The sequence below is a fragment of the Crocuta crocuta genome, unplaced genomic scaffold, assembly GCF_008692635.1.
Source record: "Crocuta crocuta isolate KB4526 unplaced genomic scaffold, BGI_CrCroc_1.0 scaffold219, whole genome shotgun sequence".
NCBI classification, from domain to species: domain Eukaryota; kingdom Metazoa; phylum Chordata; class Mammalia; order Carnivora; family Hyaenidae; genus Crocuta; species Crocuta crocuta.
Window position 1 is genome coordinate 3,420,396 of NW_027551572.1, and position 23,331 is coordinate 3,443,726.

Genomic DNA, 23,331 nt, shown 5'->3' on the forward strand with positions numbered 1-23,331 from the left:
TTGTCTTGCTTAAGAGAATCTCCTCGGGGCACCTAGGTGACTCAGTCGGTTGAGCATCTGACTTTGGCTCAGGTCATGATTTCAGTTTGTGGATTCAAGCCCCACATTGGGCTCTGTGCTGACAGCTCAGAGCCTGAAGCCTGCTTCGGATTCTGTGTCTTCCTCTCTCTCTGCCCTTCCCTGCTCATGCTCTCTTTCTCTCAAGAATAAATAAACAGTAAAAATTTTTAAAAATTTTTAAAAGTGCCTTGTAGATTGAAGGATGCACAAATAGAAGAGAGAAAGTTATAGCTTATTTATTTAACCTAAACTCTAGTGTCAGGTAAACTGGATATTAGAATACTCAGATGGTAAAAGTGAAATTGCTACAAACTTTCTTCAATCAGTAAGGCAATGCACATTAAAACCCTTCAAAATAATCATATACTCTGATCCAGTGACTTTATTTTGAGAACAAAAACAAAAAATAAATAAGGATGTGCCAAGCTTGATGTAAAATGATAGAAGTTGCTTATAAGGGGAAAATACAGAAAGAGAAAGCATTTAAATTAGAAATTCTTTAATGATGATACATTAAAATGATGAATTATGCATCCATCAAAAATCTACTGTAGAAAAATATGTAATGACCAAAATAAGCCCACAGCAGATTTTTGTAGGGGAAAAACAGAAAGATTACAAAATGAAAAATGGAGTGTGACCCAGAGACTGTAAGAAACATGTATACATAGAAAAAAGCTCTGAGGAAGAAGATTCCATATTCTTCAGAAATTCTCCCATATCTTTGTCCATATTGAGTCAAGACTTACAGTACAGCACCATCAATCCAGGGAGTTTTTTCTTCTAAGAAACTTACAAATAAGCTGTGGTTTTCTTTTTCCTTTCTCTTTCTTCCCTCCCTCCCTCCCTTCCCACAGAAAGTGAGTAGAGGTTCTGGATGGCACATTTGACTCTCGTCACTTTAATACAAACCCCTGGTATGCTAAAGGTATTGCCTCGCCTTATACATGTACAAGTCCCCTGGACAAGGCTGCGGGTTCTGAGGTTGAGAAACCTCTATGAATGACTCAAGATTCTAGATGGCAATCATTTACTGCTTCCCTTCAGTTTCTTTACTGGCCTTTTGCAGGGGCAACTCAGAATAGTTTCTCTTTTCCAAAGACTACCTGCACCCTGGGGCACTTATGTAAGGAGGCTTTCTTCCACACATGCTTTGCTTCCACTCTCTGGGGGGCGCTATTAAGTCTTGTGAAATCTGAGCCTTTGGGCCTGAAAATGATGTGAGAAATGAGTATAGGAAAGTTCTCATTTGCTAGACTCCCATGAAATCTAAAACCCAGACAGATTTGGACTCATGGCACTGATTCTAGACATTGCCTGAGACACACTGCTGTTTGGCAGCATTGGAAATGGTGGAAAATGTGGCTCTGGGGCATCTCAGTCCCATGAGGTCCTATTTCATGGGAAACACATAAGTAATTATCAGAATACTCAAAGGAAAGAATATTTACTCCAGTTAATAACACCCCTGGTTTCCCCCCATAGCTTACCCCTTGAACTTGAGAGGCATCTGTAGCAAGCCTTGTTGTAAGTGCCCCAGGGCTATTTCTGAGGTCATCAAACCAGCCAATGTCTTGCCCTAACATTGCTCTGAAACCAAATTTACGTAGTCTTTTTGTGAGGAGTTCTCCAGATTTAGCAAAAGCATATTCCTAAAATATAAAGGAATCTTTAGTGATATTTTAACATGAAAAGGGAGAAAATAGCTAAATCACTTATTAAAAATAAAACTCCTTACCTGCAGAAACTGAGTGCAAATGGATACACAGCCCAATACTACAAAAAGCAGGCACACACCATTGATCTGAGACCTTTGTTCTTCTTTATCAGAAAGTGAAAATGTCTTTGCAAGAGAGTAAGCAAAGATGTTACTTTATTATTACAAACAACAGCAAAATAAATAACATATGTTTAAAAGGAATCTCTCTTAAGCATCAGATTAAGAGAACATACCAGTAATTAAACCAAAGTTAGCTATGAATATGTGTATTTTAATTCTTTGTAAGAAGGAAGCTTGGCAAACGAAAACCAATAGCTACAATTTGCAGAAATTTTGTCTTGTTTCTTGGCCTGATGTAGGCAATTGTGTTGGCTTTTCATTGATACAGATGAAAAATATGATTAAATATCTCAAATCCTGTGTGTAAAAAGGTAGAGAAGAAAGGGAGGAAGGAAAGAATGAAGGAAGGGAGGGAGGGGAGAAGGGAAGGAGGAAAGAGGGAAGGAAGGAGGGAGGGAGGGAAGGAAGGAAGGAAGGAGGGAAGATGAGAATGTTTTCTGGAACAAAGCACAAAGTATTATCATGACCTCTGTCCTTCTCACATAACAGAAGCAATAAAGATGATTTTCCCACTCAGGTACTCTGTTATTACATATGTGTGTGTGTGTGTGTGTACATATACATACATATACTTATATACATATATGTATGTATATGTATCATTAAAAAAGCAACTAGCTATTAACTGTGTTGGCTTAGGAGAAAAAACACTTTCTGTCTATCTGAGGCTGAGGTTGTTGTTTCTTTTTTTTAATGTTTATTTATTTTTGAGAGAGAGAGGGGGGGAGAGAGCAGTGGAGGAGGGTCAGACAGAGAGGGAGACACAGAACCTGAAGCACGCTCCAGGCTCTGAGTTGTCAACATAGAGCGTGACACGGGGCTGGGACCCATGAACCTTGAATTCATGACCTGAACCGAAGTGGGATGCTCAACTGACTGAGCCACCCAGGTGTCCCAGAGGTTGTTGTTTCTAAATCAGGAGAAGTAGGGGTGCCTGGGTGGTTAAGCCTCCGACTTCAGCTCAGGTCATGATCTCACGGTTTGTGGGTTTGAGCCCTGCGTCGGGCTCTGTGCTGACAGCTAGCTCAGAGCCTGGAGCCTGCTTCAGATTCTGTGTCTCCCTCTGTCTCTGACCCTCCCCTGCTCACGCTGTCTCTCTCTCTCTCAGAAATAAATAAAAACATTTAAAAAATTAGAATAAATCAGGAGAAGTTGAAAACATACTCCACTCCCCCCCAAAAAACTATGGACATTGTGAATATTTTTTTTTTTAGTTCATAATAAATAGTAAACTATACTTTAGAAGTGTATTCTGAACTTGCAGATGTATGCTAAAGTAACTGACTGGAGACTACGCTGTTACAATAAGAAAATGGAAAGAGCAGCTGCATATTCTAATGAGATTGCCCTACAATGAAATGGATTTTAGGTACAACAAAACTTCCTAATTTGGGCTGAGGTGAGAGAACTCTGAGTTCAGAAAAAGTACACATTAGAGAACTTTATTTATTGTTCTAAATTAATTTAAGCCACTAGAACAAGGCTAACAAGCAGTGGCTCAAAAGAAACCATTTTCAATACATACTTATTGAGTGCCTGTTATATACCAAATAAGTCTCTTGAAAACAATGTATACTACTCCATTAACAAGCCCTTTTTTGTAAAGCAAAAGTAACCTATTCAAATAATCACAACAACTTCAAATGTGGAGACAGGAGTTCTAGATTAATAAGATTTACTCTTTCTGGGATAGTTTCTAGGGTCTTCACGGTTCTTAATACAGGTGGAAGTGAGTTTGGAAGATTCCAAGGTCATTCTTCCCAGCATTGAATAACTCATATGTTACTTTACAGAGTTTATAAATTTAGGGATTTAAAGACCTGTTGCAGTTTGATTTTAAAAATCATTATACAAATCCCCCAGGCCCCAAACAGTGATGTCACATTTCCATTCCTCCCTCATGTCACCTATTATAATTATGGACCATAGGACTGTAGAAGTGCAGATTAGCCAGTTTAACTCTTATTCTAGAGATGGCAAACTAGAGCCCCAAACATCAAAACTTCTGTCCAAGTTCATTTAGCTAATGGTTATTATTAGATAAGGAAATGCCTATTTTTTGAGATTCCAGTGATTTTCTTCTTGGCAGGCTGTCTTGGCTCTTGGCATTACTCATCTTGTCCATGTTAAAAAAGAGTGTTTGGCTAATGTTAAATCCAAACAACTGTCCAGTTCAAGATTGGGCATCTGTCTATCCATAACTTCTTTTTTCTTTCACAAAATTCTACTCCATGAGTTCTTTGTTGCTGAGTTCTTTCTTGTTGAAATGCAATCCAAAAGGCTACCCATCCATAGGCTCCTCTAGAATACATCTGTGCTATTTTTATAATGGCAAGTTTGTTTAAAGAGAAAACAATTATTCATTAAACTCTTGCTATTTACCAGGTGCCAAATGTGTAACTGCACCTACTTTTAACTTAAGTGAAGATTCCCTTAAATTAGGCTTCTGAAAACAACCCAGTAAGGTAGATTTTCTTGTCCCATATTACAGATGAGAAAACTAAGACTCTTCAAGGAAAAGCCACTTGCCTGAATGCACACAGAGAATACAGAGCAGAGACTTACTACAAATCCAGGGCTGGCTGACTCCAAAGTTCATGCTTTTTCCTAGCATGCTACATCCACACTGCTGTGCTTGGAACACCTGTACACGTTCCAAGTCAAATAGACCCATGGAAAGTGAATCAGATAAATTATGTTTTATGTGTGTATTGATGCATTACTAGATTAGAGACCAGGATCCTAATAGTGTCCAATCATTTGCTGGGACTATGTTCCAAACTGTGGTCTCAATACACCAAATGTGAGTATTGTGGCCTTTAGGTATGTCAGAATGAAAACCGCACAATTACCAACAGACTATTATCTGACTTATGATCCTACCCTGTGAGATGAAAGTATCATGAATCTACTGATGAATATGAGATAATTATGCAAGAGGCCAACAGAAACGATCCTCTTCATCAGAGAGGAGAAGCAGTACTTTGTTCAGCACCATTCTCTTAGCAAATACAACCCAGTGAGAACATTAACCATAAGCAGACTTTGGATTTCACCAACCAGATCCTGCTACTCTGGTACTACAGCCCTGAAGTGAAAAAAGCCTTATGGCTCAAGCCAAGTTTTTCCTAGGATTTCTGGTTGTGAACAGAAGAATCACATAACCATTCTCACTACCAACAGCTAGAAGCTGCTCTAGAGAGCAGGGGTTATAGCTGAATCCTCAGGTTTTTTTCTGACTTGGCCATTTCATAGACTCCTGGAGCTGGAAGTTATTTTAGGAACCATTTTTTGTCAATCCTTTCCTTTATAGTTGAAGAACCCAAGGCCCAGAGAAATGGCATGGCATGGCATGACCCCAGGGCATACAGTGCTCAAGAAGTAACTAGAAGAGCTAGTTTCAGGAAAAAAGCATCTCCTGGCTGGGAATCCAAGAGGAGCTGGTATACAGAGGGTTTGGGTGAAGCTGAGTGAGTATAGTCTTTACCCAAGTTTTTAAGAAAGTGATACTCAGCAAAGAAGGTGGTATTCTGGATTTATTTTAAAAAGCAAACATCTAGGGCAAATGTCTTTACAGATTCAACCCTATACACCACATCCTCTGCATCTCACCACTACCCAGTGAGATGCATTTCCAGAGCCTTTCCCTACTAGAATGTCAGCTTTATGAGAGCAGGTAAGGGCATTAGTTTTCTTGTTTCTCACTCTGTCCTCAATCCCTGCAATAATGTCTGGCAAACCAAAATTAATTAATACATATTTGTTGAATTATGACTAGATTTTTCTGTTTAATATCTGTCTTTCTTACAGACTAGAGTTTCTAGTGCCTTCTAGAGAAGGCACCATGGCTGATACTGCAATCCCAAGTTCCTAGCAGAGAGTCTGTGGAAGATAATCAGCAAACACCTGTTGAGTCAATAAAAGAAAATTTATATTATTTTTAAGATATTGTACTTACCAGACATTAAGGAATATAAATTAATTATTTAAAGAATTTTCATCATAAAGGGCTTCAAATAACCAGAAATTCAATTTACCAGAGTAGAAGGTCCTGGTTTCCAGTTTCCTGCCTCATGACATTCACATGATTTCCTCACTTACCACAAGGGGGCAGTATGAAAATTAAACTGGTGGCTCAGGCCCTCCCAGCAAAAATGACTTGTGTGAGGTTTTTTTGTGTTTTTTTGTTCGTTTGTTTTTTTTATGGACTCTCTGGGTCTTTCTGTATGATTCATGCCTGTGGGGACATTTTTCTGGTTGGGACCTTCCAGAGAAGCCGCAAAACAGAGATTAGAGGGAAAGTAAACCTCAAGACTCTTAGTAAGCCCTGACTTTGCGGTGCACTGGCAAACCCTTGAGGCTAGACTTGGGAAAAGCTGTGTCCTAGTTCTCATCCTACCAACTAATTAACTCCTGCGTCACCATGAACAAATTAATAAAGTTATCTAGATTCTAGGTTTGCCTCCTTGTTGATCTCACAGGATCTGGGGGGAGGGAGGCCGTAAATTTCAACTGAGGAAACTTGGCAGCGTTTTCATACCTGATTTTGAAAAGATAAAGTTCTTTTAGAACCTCCAGGTTCTGGAGATTTGAATCCCAGATCCATTACGTGCTATCCTAAACTCTGTATAACTTGATTCGCTTTTTTTGTAAAACAGGACCAGTAAGAATACCTACCTCAGATGGTTAACTAGGAAAATTTAGTGAACTATTATTTATAAAGTACTTAGTATTAATGTTTATAATTATTATTATTTTTATTATAGCAACGAAGTCAGATGGAGTGTATAAAAACCCCTAGAAAGTGAACATTGAAATAAGTTCATTTTTCATCCACGCCTTATTATACTTCTCTCCTCCTCTTCCTGTTTCTTCCCCAGCCTTGCCATTTCAAAGGTGCAATCGGCAAAGAGAACTACACATGCACTAACACCTGCTTTTATAAGCCAGCCTTTGCACCTCAGCTGTTCAGCAAGATCAAAACGGCCCTTAAATCCTTTTGTATTATTCAACAAACCTACTTTGCATTCTGGTTTTGTTTGCATATAGGGAAATTGCTCTCTTCTAATACTAAATGTGTAGCCACAGAGCAGTTTTTCGCAGACATGATGGCTGGATGAGCAACCTGCCAGCCCAAATGACGGTGGTCAGCTTCACCTTCATGTCTTCTGTGCAGTGGAGAATCAAGGCACTTTTAATCCTTTATGAGGAAAATAAAGCTACATCCATGAAAATAACAGAGCCAGCCTATCAAACATGACAATACCCAATGATGGAAAAACAAAAAAAATATGAGGAGAATAAAGTTAATCCAACCGCTTGCTTACCCCAAGAATCTGGCTGAATAAAAAGGCATAGAGAGGTGTGACTGACCCATTGACAGAGGCTCCCACGGCCCCTACCAGCATGTAGGGCCACTCTGGAGCATTGAATTTCAGAATCCTCCGAACTGGGGCAGGTTCAATTTCTTCTTCCACAGGAATATCCTCGTCCTTGAGGGGAGAAAGGATTACATTAGTCATCCAGAGGTACACACAGACATTTTTGATATATTCTTTTATTATACAGCAGACCCTTTGGCATTCACAAATTTAAAAGTCATGGTTTGATTGGTTATGGGCGACTTCAGAGATCTATAAGATGCAGTGATGCGTTGTGTTGTACAAAATGGTTTTGAATTGCTTGAGACCATGCTGTGACTTGGAAGGGACGAGTTACACGGACACTCACCTCAGGGTGAGCTTGTGGTTTTCATGTCACAGTGCATATGTGTTAACTCTAGGGGAGTAATAGATATGTTGGAACTTTCAATAAAATAACCCCCCCATTTAAAATATTTGTACTATAGTGGTATTTACATATTTGAGAACTCGTAAGAATTTTAAGGTTTGTCCTTTAAAAAATGTCCGTCTAGTAACTACCTAAAGCTCTGAGGCAGGCCAGTATATCTGAGACAAGGCAAAGTAATTATTAAAATTTATTAAATGGTGTAATAGTTATAATTTACATGCTTTCTGTAAGGTTTTTCTTAATTAGTCTCCAGAAGTATATGGTAATCCATTCAGGATTTCTAAATTCTACATATTCTTCATAATGAGTGAAAATTATTTTAATAGTTCCCTATTCTGATCTCTTTAGTTATCATCAAAGTGTCAAAGTTAACAAATTTTTATCCTCTTGAAAGCAAATATTATACTCAGGACCCCATCATTTTTACTATCATTTTCCTCAGATATTACTCAGTGCTTGATCTTTAGGACATTTTATTAAATTTATTACTGACTTCATGTAAGAAAGGATTTTGGTTGGCTTATATAGATTTGCATTAACTTTTTTAATTTTTCTATTAAAATATTATAACAAATGGACTACAAAACTATTAATTAGTGCTCTCTTTCATTAGGTAGCTGAATGTCAGAAACAGACAACAGCAAGGAACTTCAGATACTTTCCTTTGCCTATGAAGTCAAAGACCACATTACCAATTCAGTTTAAATAAAGCCTGTGTCATGCTATGTCATTATCATTGCAAGCCAAATGTGCTGGATGGAGAAAGGCAGCTTGGCTGGTGATGGATTTCTTGTTGACCCCATTTCAAATTCTCCCTTGGCCTGCCCTCAACATCTGCACTTGTCATTACTAGACACTCATGTAGCAAATCATTCTGTTCAATAATTTAATCTCTCACAGACTACTAACTCTAGGAAATCAATTCCAGAGAGGAAGAGAGGTGCCTAGGAAAGCATGCCTAGAACAAACATGGAAAGAACAGGGTTCTTGATTGAGCCCAATGGAGTCACCTATGGAATACATCACAAAGCAATTTAGCTTCCTGGGGCTCAGTTACCTCATTCTCAAAATGAGATTGTTGGACCAAGTCATTTTGGGGAGGCAGTTCTCTATGGATATCTTATATCTCTGTACATCTTAGGCAGAATCACTGATTGCCTTTATTTAGAGTATTTTTTCAAGGGTGTTTACATAGCAAATAGCCTTGGAAGACAAAGATGGTGTCTTCATCCCAAGAAAAAAGCAGATGTGCTTAGTACCCATTATGAAAGAGTCAAGTTCCTCAAATTCAGGATTCCTCTCCTAAACATCCCCTTCATTTGCTAGTATCATCTGACTCTCTTTAAGCCTGGGTTTGGGCTGGGAAACCAGTACAAACGATGCACTCTGGCTGCCACTCTTGCTGTGGGTAATAAAGTTTTTAGTCCCTGGCTGAGGGCTCTTATGTATTTGTGCCAGCATCCATGAAACTGTGTCAGGCTAACCTGATACCTAGCGCTACAGCAAAAGTTAAACCCTCTACAGTTCTAGATAGCGGTTGGTGTCCAGATCAGGATGCTTGCCAGACTCATGGGGATCAATGATTAAGAAAATATAGAGTCCTGGGGAGCATCTGGGTGCCTCAGTCGGTTAAGTGTCCGACTTCAGCTTAGGTCATGATCTTGCAGTCCTTGGGTTCAAGCCTCACATCGGGCTCCGTGCTGCAGCTCATAGCCTGGAGCCTGCTTCGGACTCTGTGTCTCCCTCTCTCTCTGCCCCTCCCTCACTCACACTCTGCTTCTCTCTCTCTCTCAAAAATAGACAAGCTTAGAAAAAAATATTTTAATATAGATTTCTGGGGCCTATCACCAGAAATTCTAATTTAGTAAGCCTGAGTGTGAATCTGTGTTTAAAAATGCTCCTCAGATTAGGAGGAACTTGACGGAGGAACAAGGGGGAGAAGAAGGGGGGAAATGGTGGGGGAAAGGGAGAGAGGCAAACCATGAGAGACTCTTGAATGCTGACAAAAACTGAGGACTGATGGATGTGGGGGGGGAGGGGGGATGGGCATGGAGGAGGGCACTTGTGGGGATGAGCACTGAGTGTTAAGTGGAAACTAATTTGACAATAAACTATTTGTAAAAAAAATAAATAAATAAATAAAAATGAAAAAAAGAATGCTCCTTAGGTAATTCCAGTAGGAAAGCCCAGTATGCAAGATTCCCAGCAGTGTACAATCCCCAGGACTACGAGCTGAGTGCCTAGGATTCCAAGATTATAGGTTTAGAAAGTATCAGCTGTGTTCTACCATCCAGGCACATTAAACTCCAACATTTCCCGGAACCATTGCCCCACAAAACAGCCCACTCACAGCCTGACATGACAGAAATTTCTCTGGCCTTTGGATTCTTGAAGGCATCCTTAACCCTAAACAACAATACCTAAGACATTTTAAAATAACATGAAGTGATTTTTTTTCCGGGAGTTATTATTTAAGATAAACTAAAAAGAGGCAAAATTTAATTGATTTGAGTAATTTTCTTTTGTCCCCTTTGACTAGAAGTTTGATTTAAGGAAACTGTCTTGGGGCGCCCGGGTGGCTCAGTCGGTTAAGCGTCTGACTTCGGTTCAGGCCATGATCTCACGGTTCGTGGGTTTGAGCCCCCCATCGGGCTCTGTGCTGACAGCCAGCTCAGAGCCTGGAGCCTGTTTCTGATTCTGTGTCTCCCTCTCTCTCTGACCCTCCCCCTGTTTACACTGTCTCTCTTTCTCTCTCTCAGAAATAAATAAAACACATTAAAAAAATTAAAGGAAACTGTCTTCTGACTGCCCCACCCAAATTCACCATCAAGCCTGAATGATGCAAAAACTAGAAAATCTGTCGCTAAGTAATTGACTTACTTAATATAACTAAAAGAATGATAGAATAGAAGAGAGCAAAATATAAAGCCATTATGTATAGAAGATTTTTTCCTTTGATTTTTGCAAAGCTAAAGACAAATTTAGTCATCTAAAAAAAAGCTAAACATAATTTATCCATCTTCCCTGTATCCGTAGCAAACCAGTAACTCACAGAGAGGGATAAAATTATAAAAGTTGATGTGTTCCCTTACTACAGAGTTCCTGCCTTTATCATGGCAGTGTCAAGTTGCACATGCACATATATGTATTATATGTAACAAAGTATCCTGCTAGATAAAATATAGAATCCTGCTTGCAACTCCAGTGCAGGGAGACGAACAGTGACTCTAGTTCATCTCCACATCCATAACACAGTCCCTGGCATGCAATAGATGTCCAATTAATATTTATTGGAAGAAAGAATGAATGAAGCTTTTATATCCATGGTGCATACATGCAACAAAATATCTATTAAAAGAAATACTGAGCTCACCTACTACGCAGATGGTTCGATGGTAGACACTGCGCTTTTCTCAGTTTCCTTCCTTCCCTCTCCTTTTGTAGGTTAGGTGAAAATACAACTTCCTACCTACTTAAATCTTATGTTCTGCTTTCTATACCTTGTTACGCTGGTTTCTGCATGCCAATCCATGGGGTCTCCTGCCTCAAGAATGACTCTATGATTTGAGGATAAGAAAGGGGAATTATGACAAAGGAGCAGAGATTCTCCAAATGAACATATGGTAATAGTCATTTGTAAGGGTCTTGTTTCTGTCCTCCTAACCAATGCTTGAACCCTATTTTCTAAGTTAGCTGTGATGAAGTGATGGGTTCCAAACATTTGACCTTGACTTGATTTCATATAGATCCTACTTTGTTAGTTAGTTTCCCTAAGAGAGATGGCTCAATATCAGAGATTGGGACCTCTTGGCTGCTGTTGTCCCCTAATCCTCCACTTACTTCTATCAGCATTATAGCTAAGACCTGACTCCACTTATGGGGACCCAAACCGCAGCTTGGTGAGTGAGAAGAAATGGGCTGAAGTTTTAGCTCTGTTACCGGCAAACTAGGAGAACTTGGTCCCATGTAACTGCACCTGGAGTTTGAAAGCACAAGCTCTTTATGCAACCTTCTCTTCTAAATGTTCAGAGTGAAAACTCTGAGAGACCACAAGGTGGAGATAATTCCTTTATGTAAGTAAACCTTTTGCACTGTAACTAACAGCACACTTCCCAATTAACAGATTAAGGTTAGAATTTCTCCATAAAATGAGAAAAAGAAAGGATTTTGCCAGTGTTTGGGCTTGCAGAATTTAGTTAACTTTTAAAATGCTTTAAAATCTACTTGGGATCACAATACGCCATGTGTTTAAAGTACTTTCAAACATTACTTGAGATTAGAAATTCCATAAATTAAATTTTATCAACCCTATTCCATTGTTTCTTTTTTAAAAAATTAGTTAATTTAAATCTAAAAAATTCTAATGTAATTACCATACAAATTAAGCAGTCTTAATATAAGCATAAGATTTCATTTTCTTGGAGCTTTCACAAAATCACAATGACTTTCCTGACATATTTTCCCCTTCCTTTTTCTCTCTTAACTAGAGAGAGAATATAAAGTGACATCTTTTAAATATTACAGTGGTTTACATTTAATTGAGTTTAATTATTCCATTCTAATTCACAATGCTGATATGTAGAATATTATATGGAGCATTTTTTTTTTCTCTAACTAGTCTTTATATTTGATTTAGATTTCCTCCTTATGTAAATGGTTCCCTTTTGAGTTTCTTCAACATCATAAGAACGCTGTGGGAATCTGATCTCCAGATCTTCAGGGATCTGATCTCTACAGCTATGGCAGGCCACCTGCCAGTTTCAACAACAAAATCAGATTTTCTTTTCCTTCTTTCTTTCCTTCCTTCCTTCCCCCTCTTTCTTCCTTCCTTCCTTCCTTTTTTCCTTCCTCTCTCACTTTTGTTGTCAAATAGTAACAGAAAGTAGACAAAAGCATAAAAATGCAAAAGTCAAATATGATTGGTACTGTTACATTTTGAAATCAACGTAGTATTTGCTTCTTTGTCCCTGGGAACTTCACTAGACTCCTTATATAAGGCATCTTGTTGTTATTGGTGGCAGCGTCATGGACATAAACGAAATAACTATTTCTAGATCTAGAAGAGAAGTTGAGTCCTTAATGGGAAGATACAGTAAACAACCATGCTTGCTCTCTCTGTGATTCATCCTGCTGCTCCTCAGTGTTTTTCTATGAAATTTACTTAAACCAACTCTACTGGATATGTGTTCATTCCTAATATATTAAAATCAAGAGAGAGCATTAATAACCTTCTGTCATACTCATGAGATCATAAGGAAGACTGTGCTTTATTCCACATTCATCACTGTGAACAAAGGTTTATAATTACTTCCAAAACAGATTCTCATTTAAAATTTTTTAAAGACAGTTTGAAATTACATCATGCATAATGGATGTGCTTGTAATTAAAATGCTTTCTGACTTATTTGCTTTGATAAATCTTGTGGTTTGGGGCTTATTTCATTGTAGAAATGTGATTTTCATCCTAGTTTTTAAATCTTCTGATATCCTAATAGGTGCAGGGCACTGGCCTAAGTGCCCAAGTTGATGCAAACACAAATAATATATACTCACTATCTTTAAGAAGCTTGTAATCTAGTAAAAGAATAAGACAACGTGACCTCGGGATGCCTGGGTGGCTCAGTTGGTTGCGTCTCACTTTGGTTCAGGCCATCATCTTGCAGTTTGTGAATTCAAGCCTCACGTCAGGCTCTGGGCTGACAGTTCAGAGCCTGGAGCCTGCTTCGGATTCTGTGTCTCCCTCTCTCTCTCTGTTCCTCCCCCGCTTGCACTCTGTCTCTCTGTCTCTCTGTCTCTCTCCAAAATAAATAAACATTTAAAAAAACTTTTTAAAAAGACAATGTGACCTCAATTAAGGCTCAATAAGAAAGCTGCCATGAAACATTTCAAATGAAGAGTAGTTTGGGATTGAAAGTGAGACTATCATTTTGAAGAATTAAGTTCAGAGATTAAGAAAGGCTTTGAGGACGGAGATGGATGTGAAACTAAGATGTCCACAATCTTACTTCCTGTGTCCCTAGGAAGAAATATTGCTACATCTGTTAATTATTCCTCACCTGTCTCTTTCATTTTTGTGTTATTTTGAATTATATTAAAACTGATAATGTTAAGTTTAGATACATCCTCAAAAAATTAGTGTATAGGTATATGAAGTAAACAACTGTCCATGAAACCTAATCATTTTCTGTTAATTAAAAAATTATGCTAACTTTGCCAAACACCTTGGCTGAGTAAACATTTTTGCCAAGGTTATTATAATTTAAGAAGAAGATTGAAAAATTTGAGAAAAATTGTTTTCAAGTGTTCTTAAAAACTTTAAAATAATATACGTATGACCAAATAATCTAAGTATATATAATTTTCCCATGTCTATTACAATGGTTCATCTCAAATTATTAATTAACCATTTTAGTCCATTTTCAGTTATCAGATGTTCTTAAATGTAATTAACTAATCTGTTTTTCTTTTAGCATATTGTGTGGAATTTAGAGTTTTCATCAGATCCTCATGGATTCTCCCATTTAATCTGATTTAGCAAACATTACTAGATATATGCCTTAAAAACTCATGTTGTCAGATTTAAAGGTCATGCAATAGTCCCCAGGAAAGACTGTGTCCAATCCCCAAGAGTGACTGGTGCCTGACCTTTCTGTCTTCTTCATAAGTAGTCTTATGATCTACAACAGCTAATGGAGGCTCAGGTACCAGGTAAGAAAGCTGAGACTTGGAGCGTTGCCGGATTGAAGCTCTGTAAATAAACAGAAAGATGAAAGAGTCTGTAGATTATGGGCAGGTTGGAACAGGACTTAACTGGTGTTGAGGCTTACATCAATATGTGTCAAATAAATAGAAACTCTTGGTAGGTCACATAGTAACCAGGTAAGGCAGCTTCCTGGGTAGGTCTGACAGAACTATTCTTATGGCATAGCTAATTAGATTGGCTGCTCTGGGCCCCAAGCTAAACTAAACTCTGATTCAGAGTGTGCTCAAGGAGGGAGGGAGAGAAGGAGAGGAAAGCTGTCCCATCAGTCTTCCAAAACAAGGTTCAAGACTCAAATCCATTCCAAATCCACATGGTCTGCTAATTGCTACCAGGGCAAAGCCCTGGCATCTTTACCTCCCTGTTGGTTGCAGGTTGTAGTTTGGGTATCATTTTCTCTCTGTAGTTGCACTTGGTTTTACTTTAGTGTTAGGCCACCTGGATACAAATGAGCTTGGAGGAGGAAAATAGGGCTCCTCGTGAGATTTTTTTTTTTTAGACTAAGTACTGGCCCTAGAAATACACTTAAGTAACAAATAGCTTATTAAAATAAAATTTAGTTGATGTGTTAATTCACTCATTTATTCATTTAACAGAGGTTTATTGGGCATCTATAGCATGCAAACCAATGCCAAGGGCTGTGTGCACTACAAAGACTGGACAATGACAGACTTCTCCCTCAAGGAGTTTAAAATCTTAGAGAAGAGCAAAACATGTACCCAATCCTGGCATAGGAAGAATGTGTTAAGTGCTGTAAGGCAGGTTTGACTAAAAACTATGGAAATTCAAAGGAATAAGAAATACATGGCAGAAATACATGGTGTTAGCATGAAAGCCAAGGTAGGACTTGGGTATTTGTAGGCTAGAAGAAGAGCATTTCTACTTGAGAAAAAAGTATAAATAGAAAAGCATGGAGTCAGGAGAGAATAGGGTTCCTCATTACATATACTTAGTATAGAACAGATATAGGAAGAGATTGGTTCAGATGGCTTTGTTTTTTTCCTGAGATTTCTGAGAAGACTCCTACTCTCCTCTAGGTTAAACTTGAAAATAGCCAGCACTAGGAGTCACTGGCAATCATGTCAAGACCCTCAAGGAAAGAAGCTTCCTGAAAAATGAAGCAAGCAGAAGAAGAAGGGAAAAAAGGTAGAGCTGAGAAAGGGAGAGAAACTATATGTATCTTGGACACATCACATATTGAAGCCCCAGGCTTGCCTGAAGCTAAAGCTTCCTTGGAACTACTTAGTTATGTAAACTGATTCTCTCCCTTTAAAAATTAAAGCAGGTTTGGTTAGGTTTTTCAGTCATTTGCAAATACAGTCTAAACCGATGGAGGTAATGCTGAAGACTTGAGAAGAGGGTGTTACATTCTCAAAGCACCTAATCTGAAGTAAGAAGGTGTAAGGAGAGAGATGCTAGAGGCAATGAGACCAGCATCAACTGTTTCAGAGTAATCTAGACCAAGCCATTCACAAGTCTCTCTGTATCATTTGTATCCAGGTGAAGTTAGGTGAAGACAGATATCAAGGTGGGGCTTGTCTATTATACATGCTCATCTGGCCTTCTGGAGAAGGTACTAGCACATCCAATTTTGTTCCCATGTCCAATTAGTGGCACTGCCACCCACTTTGTCACCCAGGTTCAACAAGGTGCATGTATCTCAAGTCCTCTCTCTTCCTTGCTCTTACACATTCATGCTCTTGCCGAGTCTCATTATGACCAGGCATGAAACCACTCCTCACTCTGCCTCCTTGTTATCAAGCTGCCCTCTAGGACACCCCAATTCCCTCCCACCTGGCCTGAGACTATCCAGCAATAGAGTTACTTCTTTGGGTTATGTAACTACGGTCAAGAAGTCTTCTCTGAAAGAGAGAGAGAAAGGAAGGAAGGAAGGAAGGAAGGAAGGAAGGAAGAGAAAGAAAGAAGGAAGGAAGGAAGGAAGGAAGGAAAGAAAGAAAGAAAGAAAGAAAGAAAGAAAGAAAGTCTTCTTCAGAAAGCATGGGGAATAGGCATGTGTCAAGTGGAGAGAGCAGAGTGCATCATAGTAGGGCTGAGATGTAAGGTCATGGCCTGAAGAGAAGCTCAGAGCTTTGGAAGCCAATGTAGGAGTATATGGAAAAGGAAATATGGTTAACTTCCTCCCAATTCTGAACATGGCAAAACATATATCCTTTTCCCTTCTGATTTTTACTATCTTAATCTTATATTTCTTATGTGTCACTCCCTCCCTATTTCCCAGACCATTCCACCTGTCTCACATAGGCTGTCCCACTAAAACCATGGGCCTACCTGCCAGCCCACTCTGGTCCACCATAGACACCAGACTTAGGATTCTATTCCATGCCTTTTTTAGGAAACCAGCAACATCTGTCACTCCCTTCCTCAGAAGCTGAGTACCACTTGTCGCCACAAATAAAAACAGCTAATTTCTGGAATAAATATCCTCACACTCTCTCTGTCTCTCTCAACATTATTATTTAGGAGATTAGTTACTGTTACCAACTAAATTGTTCTTGAACCTAAAATATATTGCCAGACAGAGACTGAGCCATCAGAAAGACCTAAGCCAAAGAAATAAGATGCAAATTAACATTTAATTTAGTCATCTTTTAGCAAAAAAAAAAAAAAAAAATCTGTCAGCATACACAATGAGATATTTTTAACAGACCTTCTTACTCAAACTTATAAATCTTTTTCTGCAGGAGGCTAATAGCTACTTTTTGTGTATAGATTGTATTTCTACATTTCTCTTTCACCAAAGTAGAATTTGTGAGAATTAATAGCCAAATAAGAAATGTTTATATTAAAAATGGTTATTTGGTCCTAATAATAAACTATAAGTAAACTACTTACAACAAGGAGAATTTTGCTCCTCAGAAAAGCTATGAAAATATTTATTTTCTTGTTGAAATGACCTTGAAATACATCACTTCCTCTTTGCAACCGTTAGCCTACTTATCAAAAGAGACACCTAGTCATTTTCTGTGTTTAAGAAGGTAGGCAGTATCCTCAGGTTGTGATTCTAATGACTCTTACAATTTCTTTTTCTTCAAATCAGAAAAGCATGGTTAAGGGTGCTTTGATGGCTCAGTTGGTTAAGTGTCTGACCTGGACTCAGGTCACGATCTCACTTTTTGTGCATTTGAGCCCCATGTTAGGCTCTGTGCTGACAGCTCAGATCCTGAGCCTGCTTCAGATTCTGTCTCCCTGTCTCTGCCCCTCCCCCACTCACACTCGTCCCTTTCTCTTCAAAAATAAATAAACGTTAAAAGAAGAAAAGCATGGCTAGACATAATGCCCAATATCTATAAAATCTACCTAATAATTTTGGCAACTGTAGCTTTGACTTTATAGAGTAATTTGAAGCTATTACTTTATTATTTTCCTAACTCCTATACTTGATAAAACTAACATTTCTTGAAATTTTTATGAGTAGACTTGTTCTCAACAGGAAAAATTAAAAACCCTAAGCATAAAATTAGCAAACTATTTTTTAGTATAATTGACATATAGTGTTACATTAATTTCAGGTATGCAACATAGTGATTCAATAACTCTAGACATTATCCTTTGAATATGGAAAAGGAAGTCTGTGTCTTAATTACTTGGAATTGTTACTTAAATGTTTAATTTTAAGCCACTTTAGCCAGTTTTCAATAAGCAATATACTGTCTGAGCCTTTGCTCAGAGTATAGCCTTGAATTACATATCCTAGAAATGGTAAAGGCAATGGTAGAGAAATCTACTCTCACCCATTGTTTACTAGCAGCCTCCTAACTCAGGGAGGAAAGTCTTAAATAATATTTTCATGAATAGAGACAGATATTCTTGGCAGAATTCTTCTTAGTAAATAGAATTTTAACATTAAATGATCTATTTTATTGATACTCTTAAATCAGAATGAAAGATTAAAACTTACAGTCTTGTTAATGGCGTATTCCAAAAATATATTTGAAAGCCAAAACCCCTATACTCATCCACAGAAAAATAAATAGCGAGGGTTTTAGGAAATTCTCTTCAAATGCTAAAAAAGTACAGTTCTTATTTTATCTAGTTAAGGAATGATTTGAATTCAGATGGGTCACTCTGGAAGCAGAAATATTTGTAATTCAATTGCAGCTCAGTAGGTGAAAGAATAGGCCTAAAGCCATGAACTTGACCTCCAGTAAAAACAGTGCCTCATATCATGGTTAGATCTAGGGGACAAGACCAAACACAGATTTTTTTAAATTCCCTTTCTAAGCTCAATGAAAGCATTTTAATTATAAAGCCAATCTCTCATAATACTACCCACAATAAGTTAAGAAGCCAAAGTTAAACAAAAAAATCCCCATGAATTAGAAACAGAAATGTCAATATATAGCAACCAAGGATTCATTTCCATGTTCATATTACATGAAACCTGGGGTGACACTCAGGGACACCGGTTGTACCTGAGATATTACCTGAGGGATTGGGTTGCAGAGGGCTCCTAAGAATATTTTAAAACCTTAAAATCTGCCTCATGGCTGGCTTACCTTAAACTAGCCTGGTAGCTCCCTCTGCAAAAGGTCTGTTTGCTGCCAAATGAGGCATCTCCAGTTTCATCTTCTCCTATGCAACACAACATGAGTGATTCCTTAGTGTATACAATAAGGAGAACCATATCAAGATAAAACAACTTACTATGCTTGCCTGGCCTATCATCACTATGTCTGATGCTAAAACATCCTATTAACTTTATTGCAACAAATAAAACTGAGCACTTATCCAGCACATTTGAACAACAACAAAAAAAAAATTAAAAATACTCAGCAGGGGTTGCCTATCTGCCTTAGTCAGAAGAGCATGTAACTCTTGATCTCTGGGTAGCAAGTTTGAGTCCCACACTGGGTGTAGAAATTACTTAACTAAATAAAAAAACAAACAAATGTTAAAGTAATACTCAGCGGGATTGAATCTTTTGAACTGTGTGATATCTGATGTGTTATCCCCAACAAATAGATATCTGATTTGATGAATCATTAAAAAAGTTAAAGGAAGCCCACAATAGGCGGTTTCTGTGGTAGACACACCAAGTTTAAAAATATATTTTTTTTCAGAATAAATCACACATGTTAAATGTATACAGCAGTTTTACCCAGTGGAGTTCACAAATCGAGATGTGGTACGGTAGAGAAAGTTTGGACTGGTTGGTTAATGTAGGCTGGAACAAGCACCAAATCTGAAAGTTCAGACTAAAAAATTAAAGGATGCAGTAGGGCCTGAAGTAGCTATCTACATTAGTGAAAATAAGCACCGCAATGTTTAGTCATTAACTAATTGAATCAATCAGTAAGAATAAAGGTCCTATTGTGTGCAGGACACTGTAGGAAGGCTCTCCTATCTGCAAAGTGTGGGATAGAATTGAAATCGTTCTTCTGTACAAGACCTTGACTTGATCAAGTAACTAAATCTCCTGAACTTCTAATCTTTCTCTTCTCATCTGTATAATGCCCCCAAGGGCTTTTGGGAGAACAAATAAGACAGTGTATTTTAAATGTATAGAATTCCATCAAACTGTTAGCATTAACAAACGTAATGCTTTATAGACTGTACAAATATATTGGAAAAGACACTTGCCCTTTATGCCCTCTACATTAGCAGCTTGATCACCTTGACTTTGCAAAGTCACTAGAGTGAAGTAAACTCCTTTTCTCTCCAGCAGTTCTTCATGGGTGCCTCTTTCCACTGCTGTACCATGTTCAAAACCAATAATGACATCTGCAGCTCTGACTGTGGACAGGCGGTGAGCAACCGAAATGATTGTATGTTCATGCTGAATCTATAAGAATGTACAGTGTACTGTTAACCAAACAGTAGGACGGAGCTGACATTGACATTGGATGGTCTCAGAATCCACAAGTGAATCGGAGTCTTGGACCTTAGGAAAGTCCTTAAATAGGCTATGCAGACATTAGAAAAGGCCAGCACACTCTTATCATGGCCACGAATACCCACATGTTGGTCCAGTTGCTGCTATTAATGAACAGCTGAAAACAAAATGGAAATTTTTGAAATCACATATTATAAGTTAGATTTCACAAGATTTAACTTTCCATTTGTAACTTCTAGAAACAAACCATACTGACCTCTATTCAACTGTGAGGAACATTGTAGTCCGTATTTTCTAAACAGTCAGACTGGACACACTGACCGATGTCATCTCCCCTCTCTTTCTCCCTCCCTCTCTCCTTTCCCCCTTCACCTCCCCCCATCCTCTCTCAGCAAGCTGCCTTTCCTACAGCACAGTTCCACATGGTCTTATACAATGAACTCAGACTTTCAACAAACCTTACTCAGTGCCTCTTGTACCATGGCCTCACTCTCATTGTCCAGCGCTGAGGTGGCCATGTCCAAGAGCAAGATCTTGGGGTTTCGGACAAGGGCTCTGGCAATGGCCACTCTTTGTTTCTGGCCACCACTCATCTGGCCTCCTCCTTCTCCAACAAGAGTATCAAATTGCTGGAAAGAAAGTGACACCAGTAAGGAAGAGGAACAATTTGATGGCTCCTGGCAGTGATCATTACAAGGTCCTTTCTAGCTTCTATCTCAAGCATGAATTTTCACAGGCCCAACTTTCATGAAAGAAATACCCTTTCTTGAAACAGGTTACTGTCTGATCGATATTTGTGTGTAAGATAAAGAAACTGATTTATTCTTTAATTCCCAGTTTCACTGGGCTATATAAATGTTTCCCTCTAGTTCAACTTCAAATAAAATGTTTCCACCAAAGTAAAAGTTGATCAGGGTCCTGAAAACCCATTTTAAAGGGTTAGAGCACATATCAAATTCTTCCCTGTTTTCTCTAGCAAGGCAACACAGAAAAACACAACACTAGAGCTGTCTTTATATTGTTAAGATCAAACTAGCTTTTACAATAATTACCATCTCCAGCAAATAGTTACTGAGTATCTTTCATGTCTAGAATTATATTAAAATCTCACAATGATGTCAGATTCTTGTCTTGTTTATTATTTGCCAACACGAGCACTTGCCATGTATAAAACATGGAGCTGAGCTCTTTACACATATCACCTCATTAGTCCTTACAGATGACCCAACAGATGGGTACCACTGTTCTCCTCAACTGATGGGTAAGGAAATGATGGAGTGTAAGGGGCTAAAGTAACTTGTCCAAGTTTATAGAGCTTACAAATAGAGAAGCTGGGACTTGCATGGAGGCAGTCTGATTCCAAAGCTTTATAGTCTTTACCGTTAGACTGTACCATACTCATAGCTGCAATCCTATTCACACAGGTAATCTAAAAGGCTGATTAGGAAATTATCTAGAACACAGACTCTGAAGCCAGACCACCCGTGTGCGAACCTTGACTCTCCTGCTTTGAGCAAGTTATTTGACCTCTTAGTTCTCTCTTTACAAAGGGAAATAGTAAAGTAGCTGTCAACAAGGTGGTTTGAGGATCAAATGAGAGGTAAAGTGCTTAGAACAGTGCCTGGTATGTAGTAAGCACTATGTTAACTAGTTAACCATGTTAACTATGTTAACTAGTAATAATTCTTCTCTGACTTAGCAGACTGTTGGCCACAAAATTCATAGAAGTATAATAATATGGAGTTGGTTTTTGTTGTCATTGTTTAAAATGAAGATAAATGAGGAATTTTTGAATATGTGAGATACAATACTGAGGACACAGCATTAGCTGCCTAAGCACAAGAAAATTAAAGAACAGTAACATTAGTAGGCAGCAAAGGAGCATTGTGTAAGTCATTGCCACATGAAAAATTACCTACTGTTTAGACAAATGCTTAACAGATAGAGTAAGAAGACTGGGTTGTTGTCAAAGGGAGTTCCCCTGTTTGGTAGATCGTTAATATATCAACAACAGTATGTTTTCAGACAAAGGGGAAAATTCATGGTATATTTCCAGGAATTAAATGTAACATGGCATTAAGAATTTAATGATTTGGGATTCAAATGAAAAGAAATGTATTGTGTAACTTTTTCTTTTCCCTTTTACAACTTCTGGGTACCTCTATGGAATGAGAAGCTAGGGGTACCTGTGGCAGGTCCATGATGAAGTTGTAGGCATTGGCTGCCTTGGCAGCTAGAACTATATCTTCCATCGTTGCATCTTCTCTGCCATAGCGAATATTCTCTGCAATGGTGGTGGAGAACAGAACGGGCTCTTGCTCCACTATCCCAATCTGAGTTCTAAGCCACTGAATGTTAAGAGAGCGAATGTCATGGCCATCCAAAGTCACCTAGAGAAGGTAAGCACAATGTCATATCTCTTGGAATCCTTCAGAGTTCTAAATCAAAATGCTATGTTGTACTTGACCTATGGGGAGGAGAAATAGAAACCCGCAAGATTATAACAAAAATAATTCCTCCTACAATGAGGTTGTTTATATAAGGGTGACAATTTATAGTTGGAATCAAGTATAGCTGCAGGACAAGTCATGGTAGAAACACTAATGATGTAAAGGTCATTTAATTTAACACAATTGACCCAGGAATGGAAAAAATTTTAATTCTTCAATGGAATCAATCAGTTATTCACTATGTATTGTATATTTTTATTATCTTTTGGCTTATGACCTAAAATGGACTTCAAAAGCTACAAAGAAAATTAGAAATGATCTCTATCTTGTACTTGCTTTACAGTAACTTTCTGACCAGATTCATGAAATCTTGCCATTTGCAACAATGTGGATGGAACTGGAAAATATTATGCTAAGTGAAATAAGTCAGTCAGAGAAAGACAGATATCATGTTTTTGCTCATATGTAGAACTTGAGAAACTTAACAGAAGACCATAAGGGAAGGGAAGGAGAAAAAGAATAGTTTCAAAGAGAGATGGAGGGAACCCATAAAAGACTCTTAAATACAGAGAACAAA

The 23,331-nt window shown here is 38.2% G+C and overlaps 1 protein-coding gene across 7 annotated transcripts in view; it reads right to left on the reverse strand.

Moving 5' to 3' along the window:
- The window catches only part of ABCB11 (ATP binding cassette subfamily B member 11), an 83,903-nt gene that overhangs the window by 17,581 nt on the left and 42,991 nt on the right, over positions 1–23,331 (reverse strand). For 5 of the 7 annotated variants that reach the window (XM_077751085.1, XM_077751080.1, XM_077751082.1 and 2 more), the window contains 8 exons: positions 22,491–22,694; positions 20,763–20,933; positions 20,052–20,253; positions 18,968–19,043; positions 14,336–14,438; positions 7,228–7,392; positions 1,799–1,903; positions 1,551–1,712 (listed from right to left, as the gene is read on the reverse strand). In XM_077751085.1, the coding sequence (XP_077607211.1) occupies positions 1,551–1,712; positions 1,799–1,903; positions 7,228–7,392; positions 14,336–14,438; positions 18,968–19,043; positions 20,052–20,253; positions 20,763–20,933; positions 22,491–22,694 (1,188 nt within the window). Of the gene's footprint in view, positions 1–1,550; positions 1,713–1,798; positions 1,904–5,243; positions 5,807–7,227; positions 7,393–14,335; positions 14,439–18,967; positions 19,044–20,051; positions 20,254–20,762; positions 20,934–22,490; positions 22,695–23,331 lie in introns of those variants that run through there. The other 2 variants (XM_077751079.1, XM_077751084.1) reach the window with 2 other exon arrangements.